Source organism: Falco cherrug, chromosome 10 (assembly GCF_023634085.1).
Source record: "Falco cherrug isolate bFalChe1 chromosome 10, bFalChe1.pri, whole genome shotgun sequence".
NCBI classification, from domain to species: Eukaryota; Metazoa; Chordata; class Aves; order Falconiformes; family Falconidae; genus Falco; species Falco cherrug.
Genome location: NC_073706.1, coordinates 34321984 through 34336069, shown reverse-complemented (window position 1 = coordinate 34336069; position 14086 = coordinate 34321984). Strand labels below are relative to the sequence as shown.

General features: G+C 52.1%; 1 protein-coding gene across 6 annotated transcripts in view; it reads left to right on the top strand.

Moving 5' to 3' along the window:
* The window catches only part of SLC25A22 (solute carrier family 25 member 22), a 52281-nt gene extending 39039 nt beyond the window's left edge, over positions 1–13242 (top strand). For all 6 annotated transcript variants that reach the window (XM_055721714.1, XM_055721718.1, XM_055721717.1 and 3 more), the window contains exons 6-10: positions 6556–6674; positions 8321–8492; positions 9259–9413; positions 10245–10320; positions 11097–13242. In XM_055721714.1, the coding sequence (XP_055577689.1) occupies positions 6556–6674; positions 8321–8492; positions 9259–9413; positions 10245–10320; positions 11097–11250 (676 nt within the window). In that variant the 3' untranslated portion in view covers positions 11251–13242. The remainder of the gene's footprint in view (positions 1–6555; positions 6675–8320; positions 8493–9258; positions 9414–10244; positions 10321–11096) is intronic.
* Positions 13243–14086: the final 844 nt, after the last annotated feature.

The window sequence follows — 14086 nt, the reverse complement described above, 5'->3', positions numbered from 1 at the left end:
AGATTCAAGCTGCCTGGCATGTCAGTGTGGTTTCATTTCTGGAGATGGAATTGCAACAGTCAAGGTGTTACATGGTGTGAAGTGCAGCTGAGGGAGTTAAGCTCAGCATAAGGCTGGGGGCTGTTTTTTCATGGTAAGCCACCAAGAGCTTGCTTCAGCCCCACCAAAGTGCTTTTTGCACAAGCCCAACTATCTGCTGCTATACAGATGCTTAGGCCAGCATCCCAAAGGATGCTCTGGTGCTGTTCTGACTCAGAGCTGCAAAAGTCTTCTAGTCCTGTTTGACATTGAATGCCCTTGTTGCTAAGCTTCTAGCACTTGCTTGAAATGCGTTGCATGAATTGGAGATCCTTGTCCGTTAGGATGTGCGTGTTCCATCAGTGTTTGCTGATCCAAATGTGCTGAGTGGGTCCTCCGCATGCAAGGGGAAGAAGCATGCGTGGACCAGAGTTTGGCAAATCCAGTGTGACCCGAACCAGCCTCAAGTTACACAACAACTTTTAGTGTGCATTAATTTTTATTATTATTTTGAATCCTTTGAAAAATTTAGTGTTGAAGCGAACTTCCTTTTAAACTGCTAAGAAAAAAAGTGGCATAAAGCCCATTTTCAAAAGGCCAGACTGAAAACAACGCCTGTCGTGTAGGAAGCTGCTGGCTGCAAATGGCTGGAAGAGTATTTTGGGGATGTATCACTGCAGGTTTGTGCTAGGCTCCTTTTTCCCTGGCCGTGCTCTTGGATGCTGCTGGAGGTGGGGTACTGGGGCAGCAGGACCTCACTTGGGACCTTGTCTCCTTGCTGGTGCGCCCATCTCCCTGAGGCTAGAGATGTCTGTTCCCGCAGCCCCCTCTACCCTGGAAGTAGCTTGGGGGGTGCATTCCTTCCCATAAAATGATTTTCCCCCTCCTTTTGGTGCAGGATGTGTGCTGACAGGCTAGGAGACTTGATTTCTGCTTCTTTGCCTGTTTCTATTGATGTTGTGACCGTTACAATAGCCTACTGCTGCAGCTGCTTCTTTCGTGAGGAGACAAAACTGCGTTGGTCCTCCCAAGCTGATTGGAAAGGAGGAAAACCAAGATAACGAAAAACCTGAATGGTACCTGGTGACCCTGGTTGAGAAAGGCAATAAGGGTCAGATATTGTCCTGTGACCATTTTGGCCCGAGGGTCTCTGCAGTTCCCAGGAGAAGTAGAAGAGGTGACCCACAGAAGAGTCTTCAGGCAGGTCCTTGTCCCTGTGGCACTCTGCTGGCTGGACCACGTGGCTGGGGAAGGCAGGACACGAGACAGAGGGGAAACTTCCAACCTTCAGGCTGCTGGAAGCAGATGGGATTTTTTTATTTCTTCTGTATTTCTGAAGCTGGATGTGTTGAGACACCCATAATCTGTTAAAAAAGCAGCAGCTTCGTTGTCCAGAGCAGAGGATGTGAGAAGAGAAGTCGCTAGGGCTAAGTGAAGCACTTGAGTGTGAAACACTTGGCTACGAAACTACAAAAGCAATTTAAATTGGTAGGACACCAGCATGCATTTAAAGTACATTGTTGATTTTTGGGTGCTCAGTGTGTGAGGCCTCTTTGACAAGTGGTAGTATTGCCTGCTTTTTATGTCCTTTTTGAATTTGGGTGTTAAACACTTCATAAAACCCAGTCCATTAAACACGAAACCTTATAGGACTTTTTAATCTCCAAAGTGTTAAGTGCCAGACAGCTGTTGTGTTTGGCGTGTGTTTGCCAGATTTTGTTGGGTTTTTTAGGTTCTTGCTTAAATACTTTGCTTTGGCTGCTGTGAAAAGTGTCCCACGGCTTCTTATAAAAGCAATTTCTTGCTCATAACTTGCTCATAAAAACTCTCCAGTGTCCCTGGATGAGTTTCCTGCTGGTCTTCTCCAAGGTGTGTTATTCCTTTCCATCTTTTGACCTCTTTAATCTTGACCTTCATTTTGTTTGCTGTTCTGGAGCAAAGGCTGGCAATCTGCTGATTTTGCAGCTTGGATTCCTAGGAAGACTAGCACGATCGTGTTAATTGTGTCTTTGCTGATGCCAGCAAATTTTCTTGCTTTCCGCTTCCCCCCTGCCTTGTGGCTTTGCTCAGAGAAGACAAACAGCCAACTGTTATCCTGAGACAAGCAAGGCACTTTTCCTTCTTTCCCATGCAGGCGGGGAGACTGGAGCTTGTTCTCCATTGCCTTCCCAGATGATATGTCTCCCCAGGGCTCCTTCTTTCATCTGCTCCTCTTTCAGGCTCTCCTAAAATACCCAGACCATTTCTTCTGTGGCATCTGTTCAAGTGGCTGTTGCCCAGCCTGGTTGATCCTTGAGCTGCAGAGCGCTCGCAGGGTATAAAGCGAGGCTTTTGCTTTAGGAAGGAGGGATGCTGCTGCTGTTCCTGGTGCTGAGCTGCTGTGCCACATCACACATGCCGTGCTTTGGTCTTTCTCTGGGCAGGAGCCCTTGTGGGCCAAGGCAACCTCTCCTGTAGTTACCCACTTTAATGCAGATAACCTTCATCTGACCCACTGGGACTTGGGGGGGGGGGGGGGGAGGGGGGGGGGGAAATCAGTTAAGAGCTGATAATCTCACTGTGCCTATTCAGGGATAGCTGTTTGGGGGGCAGGGGGTTGCTCTTTTATTTAGCACATAGAGGCTCAGGGAATTACAGTGGGCTGAAGTTGTAGACATCAAAGGTCGGCCAGAAGGTAAATGCCCTTCCAGTCGTATGTCTAGAGGGAGATAGAGGTGGGCTGTTTAATCACAGGATAACACCCGTGAGAGGGAGCATTGCCCTTGTCTCCATTCCAGGCATGCGTCTTGTGACAAAACGCAGGTTGTGTCCGTGTTCAATGTGCCCAGACATGTTCCCCTGTCCATTGTTCGCTTCCACAGACATTTGTATTGGAACAAAACGCTTGGAATCTCCTGCCAGGACAAGCCTGATGTAATGGGTGCAGGCGCAAAGTCACCTCCCTTCCTCTTGACTTAGTCCAGACATGCAACCAGGAGGCAGGTTGTACCATACCTGGAATAACATCTGCCAGAGCAACATTCAATCTGGTGGCGTTACTTTGAGGTGGATTTGTCCCACATCAGCGCTTTGCTCTGCGTGTCTGAGGTGGCTTTTGAGCTGGTGCTAGCACTGAGAGGGAGCTTGGCACGGGAACTTTCTTCCTTTTAAAATTTCCCAGCATCGTAGCTCCGGCTTTTATGAAGTGTGGTTGCAATAGCTTGTTGTTCCCTCTTGGAAGGTCGGGGTTGGGTTAGGGGGACTGGCTGGCAGTGTGTGTGCGTGTCCCCATGTGGCTGTGGCAGATGGGTTGCCCTCCCTTTGGAGGTGTGTTGGGCCTCCAATCCGTAGCAAAAGCCCCATTTGGCAGTGGCTAATTCTCTCCGATTTTAACTCTTGGGGGAGCTTTCTACAATCTGTGGGGTTGACAGACCAGAGGCAGAGGTTATTTTATGAGTGAGGAGGGTGATGTCCAAGCTGGAGACAGTAGCTTCTTGGGTAGCAAATAGAAACGTATGGCTTTGCGTGGATGTTCCCTTAGGTCAAAGATTTCCTATCATTGGAAACGTTGTCACCCTTATTCCAGAACAGCTGGCTTTGGTCCCTGCCCAAGCTCAGTCAGCTCCTACACAGTCAAGATATTTCAGAAACTTGGAAAAAATCCTGCTCTGCTCCCATGTGACATCAATATACCAATGCTTTCAGAGCGCCTGTGAACTGATGCGTTGCTCTTGAAAAGCCCCCCCAAACCTCTAGTGCCTGCTTTTTGACTTTTTTTTTCCCAGCTCTAGTTTGAAACTCTGATTTAGATCAAGCATGAATCTTCTCCCCTTCCCATTCGACATTGTTGTTTTGTCACAATTAATTGCATGTCAGTTGAGAGTGGAACAACTGATTTCTGCCAGAGCAGAATTTGGGGCTATTGTGAGTATGTTATATTTAACACCCTCTTGCTGTGATAAAAGGTGGTTTCCGCGTTTGCAGGACCAGATCCTTGCTGGTGTTGCAGCTTTTGAAGTTAATTGAGATGTGCCAGTTTTTAAACCACTGAGGATAAGGCCTGTGGCGCCTTAAATATTTAAACACCTTTGTCATCTAGAGATGAACCATTTTCCAGCTCCTTTTATGTGCAGACTGCTGTTTTGCAAAGGGATTTTGACCCCTGTATGGCAAACTTTCCATCTCCTGACAAAAGATTTGCTTATCATAGGCTGTCTTTCTTTTTTCTTGGACTCCCCCCCAGTTCCCAGGATATGCAAACCAAAAGGTGAAAGCCCTTATTCTAGGTGTTTTTGATGTACCTGTTTGACATCTCCAAAATACGCCCATGCGCATAAATCCTTCTCTGGGTCACGCTGGCATAGCTCCGTGGAGTTCAATCAAGCCAGCCTGACTTTTGTTGGCTGGGATAATGGTCCATAGGTGAACATCTTTTGACCTGGCTGTCAGAGCGGTTGCCCTGGATGAAAGTCAGGAGACGTGCACTCCAGGGATGCTCCAGGGCTCTTGCTAAGGCGGGAGATGCTCTGCTGTGCCATAGAGAGGAACCGGCAGCCAGCTGCTTTGGGTGGTTTGCTTCCTCCCACGGCTGGGCTAGGGGTTGTGCAGGCTTGCTGCTGACAGTGTCCAGCTGCAGAGACTGGCCTGGTGCTGCAGGCTGCCCAGGAGGCACAAGTTGGCCACCTCCAGGTGTTGGTGCCAGGGGGAACCTCGGGAGCTGCACACCCTGATACCTGCATACCTCCAGGAGAGCTTGCTGTGCATGCTTCAGCACCTGTGTGTGTAACTGCAGGAGGGATCGTTCTGTGCAGCTTCTCATAATAGGGAAGGGGAGGCTGTGAAATGTTCTTCCCTTCAGCCTCCCAGAAAAGATCTATATTTAGTCACTGATAATCTCCGTTGTGGCTCTGTGCCTCTAATCCCCTGCTCCGGATTCCACCCTGGAGAAGATGAAAGGTGGAGCAATCGGCCTGACTGATGCGGTAGGCCAGCGGGATTACGGCACATCTCCCCTCCCTTTCCTATAGGATTGGCGTTGAAACTTCTTTGCTGGCTTGCAGTGCCACAGCTGTGCTGTGTTGTGTGCGTGTGAAACCCCCGGGAAGGGAGTATCCTGGTTTTGCCAGGGATGTCATTGTGGGACTGCCTTTGCCACGGTCTGGGAACTTGCCTTGAATAAGTTAACGTGAGGTAGTGCTATAGGAGCAGGGCTGGGAGGAGTAAAATTAGTACTTGTATTTAAAACAGGAGAGGAAAAAAAAAAGAAAAAAAAAAAAAGAGGAGGCTGTTTCCCTCTGTGTGACTTGTATATGCTGCTTCCCCCTCCCCCCCCCCTTTTAGAAAAGAGCAGGTCAGAGGCACTTTGTGGTTTTTTTAATCAAGTCAGTGTTTTCTGCTGACAAGGGGTGAGACATTTTACAGGGCAAAAACTCACCAGTTTGTGAAAATTGAGGCCTTCTGAGCATTTGCATCCTGAGTTCATCTTTTTAGTCTTAGCTGGGCTGTTTCATGGCTTTGGGGGGGAGGAAGCTTTGAAATGCTGCATTTTGTTAGTCAAGAGCATGTCACTGATGGTCCCTGCTCTCTGGTGCAGAGGATGCCCGAAGCTGCAGTGCCAGGGATCCATCCCATCCCTTGTCCCTCAGGCAGGACCAGTTTAATGCAAAGGTTATTCTTCAGGTTTGGAAAGGCTGGTGAGGTGAAGAAGCCTCTAATTACAGGGGAGATGCCTCCTTCACTCTGTTTGTTTATTTTGCTTTTGTGGAGAAGTCCAAAGCAGCAACTTGAATATTTTCCCTCCTTGTTTCTTGCCCTGTGGTCTCTGTTTGTGTGTGGGGTGCTGACAGTGTTTAAGGGACTAGGCTGGCAGGGGGAAAGCTGCTTATCCCCCTTAATGCTCAGGTCCTCTGCTGCCCTCCGAAGCGATACCTTTTCTGAAGGCTGTGCCCTGGCCAGGGGTAACGCTGGGATGGAAGAGAGCTGCAGCTCTGCCTGGGGATGGGGAGGGTTGTGTGCTCCGCTCTGGGGCTGTTCTGGCTGGGCTTGTGGCTTCTTCTGAATGTTCTGTTTCTGGGAGCAGTTCAGGTGATGCTGGCAGAGATGCCAAGCCTGGGCTATGCTGAACCGCCAAGCCTAGCAGGTTCCCCTGTCCCCCGGTGTCGTGCTAAGGGGGAGCTTTTCCCCCAGCCCTCTGTGTTCAACTCAAGATGAGACTCCGCTCTGCTCCGCTCTCCGTTCAGTTCCTCTCCGCATGTGCTACGGTTGCAGGTTGTGTCGCCTGGGGAACTGCTGGGGTGCAGATTCTGTACATACCGACCGCTTTCTACCCTAGAAGTAGCAGCTTCAGTTTTACCCTAAAATTTTTTTTCTGTTATAACTTCAGCTGTTTCTCCACACCCAGGCTGCCTCTCCTGTAACCCACAGGGTCAGGTGTGCCCGGAGCCCTTGCACCCAGCTGCCCCAGTGTTACTCCAGGCCTCCTCCTCTAACTGACTCTTTCTCTCTCTCTCTCTCTCTCTCTTTTTTTTTTTTTTTTTTTTTTTTTTTTCCTGTGGGCAGGAAAAAGCTGACACTGCTGAGGGAGATGCTGGCAGGCTGTGGCGCAGGTACCTGCCAGGTGATCGTCACCACTCCCATGGAGATGCTCAAAATCCAGCTGCAGGATGCAGGACGGATCGGTACGTGGGCTTCTCTTCCCTACATGCTGAGCAGGCACGGGGGAAAGGGCTGGGACTGGGCTGTCAAGGCAGGGAGGGAGGGAATGAGCAGAGAAAACCCTTTTCTTTCCCCCTGCTTTCCCAAGTCTGAGGTATCTAGGGCTGTAGCAGAAGTTTCTTCTCTTCCCACTTCACTTCCCCCCACTCTGCTCACCTGGCTTTGCAGAGGTCCCTGCAGATACAGAAGGTGATGATTTTGTTGCTCAAAGTGGCAGGCTGGGCAAGTGGAGCAGCAAAAGCTGCTGGTGGATGGAGAGAGACAGGAGAGATGACCGGGTGGTCAGCTTGTGAGTGATTGAAACTTGTTACTGTGCACCCAAGGAGGGATTAGCATCCTCCAGTGCTTTTCCTGGGGTGCTTCCTCCATCTCCGTGTCTATCTGATGTCTGTCCTCTCTCTTCCACCCCCCGTAGCACCTCCTAACAGCTTCCCAAGGGGATGTGCCCTTTCCCAATGACTTGCCTCCCCTCTTGCGGTCTTTTCTTCTTCCTGACAAAAGCAGCAGCTCTCTCAGCTGAAACAGTAAATAAAAATCTCTCGGCGCGCTGCATTCGGAAGAGGGTTGGGGTCAGGGGCTGGGGGCAGGAGCAGGCAGAGGCAGCAGGGAGTGTGAGCCTTTTGGCTGAAACGCTGTGGGGTGTTTCTGGTGAGAGCAGAGATCAGACTCTGGCACGGAGACCCTTTCCTCTGGAGCTGTTTGCTATCGCTTTAATCTCTTCCAGAGGTCAGCCCAGGGTATGGCCCTGTTCCCCAGGAGCCCTGCGTGACACTGTTAGATAGCACGTTTGGGGCCTTTCCTGGAAAAATGGGACAAATTGTCTAATCTCTCCTTCGATGTGGTTGGTATTCCTGAATAATCACGGATTTACTTTTTCCTCTCTCCGTTGTTTTTAATGCAGACCTTATCCTCTTTGTGCGTATTATTTTAAAATGTTTGAAGGAATTAAGCTGTGGTTTGAGGGTTGGGAAGAGGTTTTTTGCTGCTGGGAGCAGCCTGCCGGCCCTCCGTGTGGGGCCAGCCCGGTGGTGTGCCAGTGGCAGCCGCAGCGTTGCCTGCAGGTTGACGTGCTCTCCATCTTCTGGCCAGAGAGCAGGAACGCAGCAGTTTCAAAAGGCTGGGGGAAACCAGGGGGTGTTCATGGATGTGGCTGAGGAATTCCCCAGGTTACCGATTGCTTTCAAATGAAGGAAGCGAAGGCCAGAACTACTGAACCTCTCTCAGTTATGAATATCTTTAGTTTGCCCTACTGGGGGCTCGGGGACATACCTGGAAGCAGGTACCGTCACCTGCTGCTCACGGCAGCCCCTTTTCGCTGCGCTGTGGAGGCTGCGCGTGCCAGGCTGCTCCTGCTTAGGTCGGTGGGAGAGTGCGGGCGACAGCCGTGTGGTGTGGCAGCAGCCAGCTCCAAGACCGGGACGAGCTGGGTTGTCTCAGCCCGAGGGAGATGGGCAGACTGGGAGCAGCAGCCTGCAGTGCACCGGGCTGGCCTTAGCCTGCGTGTTTCGGTGCTCTTGGAGATCTGCTTCTTCCTCGTCCCGTGGCACCAGGCAGCAAGAGGCTGCGGTTGGGCACCTTGCGGACTAGCACTCTCTCCGCTTCTCCCCAGCGGCGCAGAAGAAGCTGATGGCAGCGCAGGCCCAGCTCTCCTCTTCCTCCGCGGCGGGGGCGGCGGAGCCCGTGGTGGAAACGCGCACCACAGCGACGCAGATCACAAGGGAGCTGCTGCGGAGCAAAGGGATCACCGGGCTCTACAAGGGCCTGGGAGCCACACTGCTAAGGTAGGGTGCTGTGGGCCCACGCGCAGGTGTTCCCAGTCTCCAACTAAAGCGCCAGCCATGGAGATGAGCCTGCAAAGGAGGTGTTGGGTTGGGTTTGGTTGGTTTCCGTGCGCAGGTTTTGCAAATTAAAGAAGGGAAGGTGAGGGAGGCTGCCTTTTTGTTCCTGGAAGATTTAATTCTGCTGCTTTCTGTGGATGGTTTCTGTCTCCCCCGTGGTCTGTATTTTAACACTGCAGTGAAGTCCTCATGAGTCAGCAAAGCAAAACTGTCAGCCTGAGTCTCCAGAGCGTGAGACGGGCCCTGGGCCATGGGGCGTGTTGGATGCAGGGACCAGCACCTGCTCTGACACTTTGCCTGGGCACTGACAGAATAACTCCTCTAGCTTTAACAAAGGCAGAGCTAAAGCAATGCCCAGTGAGGGGTGGGGGGGTGGGTAGGCTGCAAACTGCCTGCAATTAGCAAAAGTGGATCAAATGATTGACCTCTGGATGTGCTGGGGTCTTCTGTTTGAGTGCTGAAAAACCAGGGGAGGCTGTTGACTCTGCTGGGCTGCATGCCTCCCGGGGGCCTTTGTGCAGCCAGTTTTGCCCCGGCTGGGCTCCGGCTCCTGTCCACGTTGCAGTTGCGGAGCTGGGGTGTCTGTTTCGCTCGTGGCTGTGCTGCTGTGTGATGCCTGCAGCCCATCCTTTGATGCTCAGTTTGTTGGTGTCCTGCTCCGAGTTGCTCATCCTTGTTCTTTCTTCCTCTGCCTCCCTCCCCACTGCAGGGACGTCCCGTTCTCCATTGTTTACTTCCCGCTGTTTGCAAACCTGAACAAGCTGGGCCAGAAAGATCCCAATGTCAAGGCTCCGTTCTACGTGTCCTTCCTCTCCGGCTGCGTGGCGGGCAGTACAGCTGCAGTGGCTGTCAACCCTTGCGATGGTGAGTCCCGAGTAGCTTGTGCTGGTGGCCTGGTGCCCAGTGACAGGCCAAGTGACACGAGTGGGCTGGGTGAGGAGGACAGCGGCCGTGCCAGCGCATGGGGTGGTGCAGGAGGGGAGCTCTGTTGGCTGAGCTGCTTTGGCTGAGCTATACCGTCGGCCACGGCTTACACGGAGGTTTGCAGTACTCGCTAGGTGGGGCGGGAAGAGGGTGCCATTCATTTCAGTCATTCTTTGCAGGAATGGCTGTGAGAGTGCCCCTGAAAAGGCACCTTGCTGTGGGGAGTGATAGTACGCAGACCATTTACATGCATGTGGTCATGGATGACCAGGGGGAGCCCCACATCTGTGGCCATCTCTCCTGCTCTACAGCATCTGCCTTAAACGCCACCTTGGTTTCTCTGCTATGAAAACCACCAGAAAGTGACTCCTCTCTCCCCAGCATTGCACACGCTCCGAGGTGTGAAGAAATGTAAAAGCAACGTTGTATATTTTAGCTATTTCCTCCAGGAGGAGCTGAGTATTTGAAAATCATCTCTCACTTTGCCGAAAGATCTGAATTTGGAAGCGTTTAAAGCTTAAGCCGGCTCTGGAAACTTCGGTCACAGTGAGGGGACGGCGTTGGTTTGGCGTGGCTATGTTTTTCTTTTATCCATTTGTAAACGAGTGGGTTTGGCTTCCCCTGTTTTGCTGATAAAAACGTGAAAACGGTCTGCGTTCTTGGTGATTTTTGACTGTGTTTCAAAGACATTGCTCTCAGGCTGGCTCTTGCCCGCTGAAGTGTGCTACGTTCCCAGCGCTCACCGCTGCCTCTGTTCTCTTTTTTCCCCAGTGATCAAGACGCGGCTGCAGTCGTTGCAGAGAGGGGTGAATGAGGACACCTACTCGGGGATCCTGGACTGCACCAAGTAAGACTCCTCATGAAGCATCAGACATACGGCAGCTGCTGCTGCCAGGCAGGCAGTGCAGCTTCTGGAGCCAGCCAGCAGCTTCGGTGCTTCAGGTTCCCTCTGAACCTGTGCTGTCGCCTGTCTCTGTATGGATAGATATATGCCCGGATATATACTGTTCCTATTTTGAGCAAGGGGAATATTTAAACGCTTCTGTCCAAATCCCAACAGCCAGAGCACCGAGATTTTATTCCTGCAAGGGGAGGCAGTGCTGTGGTTGTCTCTCCCAAGGCCCTGTTGTCCGAGAACCCCACGGCGTTAAAGCCCGTATCCCTCTTGGACCGCTGTGAACCTCAGCCGTCCCCCGCCACGCGCTCTGACCTTTTGCTAAACTGTGGTCTGGCTGCTTCAGATCACGAAGGGAATGTCGAAACGCCAGCGCTCTGCCCCTGTATCGCTGTTGTAGCCAGCCTCTCGCCGTCTGGCTGTGTCCCGCGCTGAGGGTGGGCTTGGCCCCACCTTTGGAACTGGGGGACCTCTGGATGCAAGCACAGGGTTGCCTGAGCTGCACCTCCAGACCCAGAGAGATGCTCCTGCCCCTGGCCAGACGTCAGGATGGGACCTGTTCCCGCACGGCCGTTGGCAGAGCGTGGGGAGGATGATCTGTGGAGGCAGTGCCAGCCCTGGGGTTTAGTTTCTGGAGGGAGGCAGAAAGCCAGGGCATGGCCAGAGGCTGTGCTGGCTTGGTGGAGCGGTGGGGTGGACACTTACCTGGCTGTGCCGTTTCTCCCCAGGAAGATCTGGCAGAAGGAAGGGCCCACAGCCTTCCTGAAAGGGGCGTACTGCCGAGCCCTGGTCATTGCTCCTCTCTTCGGCATCGCACAAGTCGTCTACTTCCTCGGCATCGCAGAGTTTCTGCTGGACATGCTCCCCAAGCACCGGGCCTAGCCCTGGCGTGCCTGCGTGTGCCCTCCCGCCCTCCGCAGCGCTGAATTCATCCCCGTGTCCATCATCCGTGTCGATTGATGTCAGAGCAACAGCACAAAGGGTTCGCGCAGGGAATCTGAGGGGATGTGGTCTCCAGACGAGCAAATGCGGGAAGGGAGAATGTCCCTTTTCTGTCTTGGTCTGGAACCTGCCCCCTCCCGCTCCTTCCACGGACAATACCTAATTATGCATATCTTTTTTTTCTTTTTTTCTTCCTTTTTTTTTTTTGTTTGTTTTTAAATTGTCATTCTTAAGGACACTGGTAAGCACAGACTGGGCTTGCAGACCCAGAAGTCTCCTCTGAGCCTTGGGGAGGAAGAGGGATGGGAAAGAACTAACCTGAACCCTCACCCACCCCAGTCCCCCTCTTCCTTCCTGGAGCTGCCAGCTATCTGAGGAGGAGCTGGAGGGGCCGCTGTGTCCCCTCAGCCCCTCCTTGGCTCTGCTGGCCCCAGGTCGAGAGCGGGCGCTGCGCAAAGGGGGCTCGTCTCCTCGCTGCCAGGGGGTGGTGAGGGGGGATGCTGGATCCGGCAAGTCCCTTGGCCCAGAAACCTTCACCCCTCCCTTCTCCCTTTCTCAAAAAGGAGTTGGACTTCTAGATGAAGTTTCTTGGAGATCGGAGGAAGGGAAAGGGATGGTTGCTATTCATTTTTGTAACAATTTTTGTTTTAAAGCAAAGGGATGTCCCCTCCTAACGAGATGTCACAGGCACATCCAGGTGAGGCGCAGAGATGCGAGTCTGCTCTGTAGGGAACATGTCTGTGGGATCAACACAAATGTCTCGAAGGTGCTTCCCTGCTTGGCTGCAGGCAGGGGAGGAGAAGAACTTGGGATCAAGTTATTTTTGGGTTGGGGGGGAGGGGGGCTGGTTTTGTTTTTTCTTTTATGTAGGGGATGTGGGGAGGGAAAACCAAACAACAAGAAAACCACTTACATTCCTTCAGCCTGCCCACCCTGGGGGTGATAAAGCGGTGGCTGCAGGTGTAGATTAGCTGATTTTATTATTTATTTTTTTTTCCCCGCCTGGCCCCAGGTGCATTAAAGGAAGTACCTGCTCCGCGTCTGCGGTGCCCAACCGTGGAGAGCCATGCTAGAAGTGCTGCACCTGTGTGCTCACCTTGCAAGGTGAAAACACGAGGTCTGGTTGTGCTTTGCTGTTTGACTTGGGCACGTTTGGTGCCAGCCCAGCCTCGAAGAGGCGGAGGGCTGCCGCACCCTGAGCGAGGAGCTGGTTGCGTGCACGTGACGATGGGGTTGGGTCCCCTGGCTCACGAAAGCTCGTCATCCTGTTTGCTCCTTGGGTGGGTGATCGTCGCTGGGTGGCACATCCACACCTACAGCCTGCTCTGTCAAAGGGACGCTGCCCCAGCTCATGTCACTTGCCAGAGGACTTCCTCGTTCAGTGCGCTCTCCAGCTGTGTAATTAATCCTAGTTTTAATGATCGTAAGCGTCAGATCTACCAACCCAGCGTGATCTTCTCCATTATTTATTCCATTTGGTGCAATCCATCCAACTTTGGTGTTTAAATTAAACTGGTCGAGTTCACTTTTCATTCCTTCTTTTCACTTTGTTCTCCAGGCGCTTGCTTGGTGTTTGTGTTTCAAATGTATATTTAAATTAATTTAAAAAAAAAATCCCTGTTTTTAATGTTTAAAAGAAAACCACCTCTGTTTCAATGGTCTTGGGTTCAGTTTTTGCAAAACCTGTATGTTGAGGGCCTTCCTGATGCATCATTTCTCTCTTCGGAAAAGTTGTTCAGTGGCTGGTTTGTTACTTGTCACTTGGCCTACGTGAATAATTTTCTTTATTTTTCTCTTTTTCTCTATGACTTCTCCGTGTATCTGGGAAGGAATCTGTGCAAAGATGATGATAGATGTCTGTGCTGTGTGTAGTGCTGTGATGCTGCTCTTGCTCTGGATTTCCCTTGGGTGGATTAAAAGAGAAAGATTCTTTTTTTTTTTTTATTGTTATTTTATTTTTTAAGGTGCCCTGCTCCTTGCTGCTTCGTGATCTACAAGGGTCACAAAAGAAACCTTGCCAGTAGAAGTGTGGGGGGGTTCTGCTTGCCCTTCTGCCTGCAAGGGTTGCCCCCTGAGGCTGGGTGACTTGTGGCTGCAGGGGGGTGCAGGTTTGTGTTGTGGGGTTACCTGTGGTGGAAAAGTCGGTGCGGCGAAGGGCTGAGGTTTGGGGAAAGCTCTCCTTGTCCTTCTGGATGCTTTTAAAAACCTCTTTGTAACACTGACTTTGCCTACTGGAATCCCCAGCTGCTCTTGCAGGCTGCTGGAGCTGGTGACCTGCACGGGGCTTTTAGCTGCTGGGACATGTCCCTGAGACAGGACAACATGGGGGGTGGCAGGGGATAGTGACTGTGGCCTCACAGGACCCCCAAAGGCAGGCAGGGTGCTGCTGGCCGGGGGGGGGGGGGGGGGGGGGGGGAAAAGGTTCAAAATGGGACTTAATTTGTGATTAATTGACAGAAACCTCTAAGCATTGATTGCGTTATCGAGGGCCGAAAGTCAATAAATACACTTGGGGAAACACACCTCTGCTCCTCTCCAGGCAGGTGCCGCTTGTCCCTGGGGCAGGGGACAGTGGCCAGCGTGGGGTCAGCTCCTTGTGCGTCCTGCCTGGTCCGGCACAGGGTCCTCCCCCGCCCCAGGTCCCCTTGCTCCTGCCCTGGCCGCAGCTCCTGGGGCTCCAGCTTGGGCTTCGTAGGCCCTTGTCATGGGTTTGGCTGGGTGGGTCCGTTTGCGCTGGTGGAATTTCCTGGGATGCAATGAGGAAATTTCCTAAAGC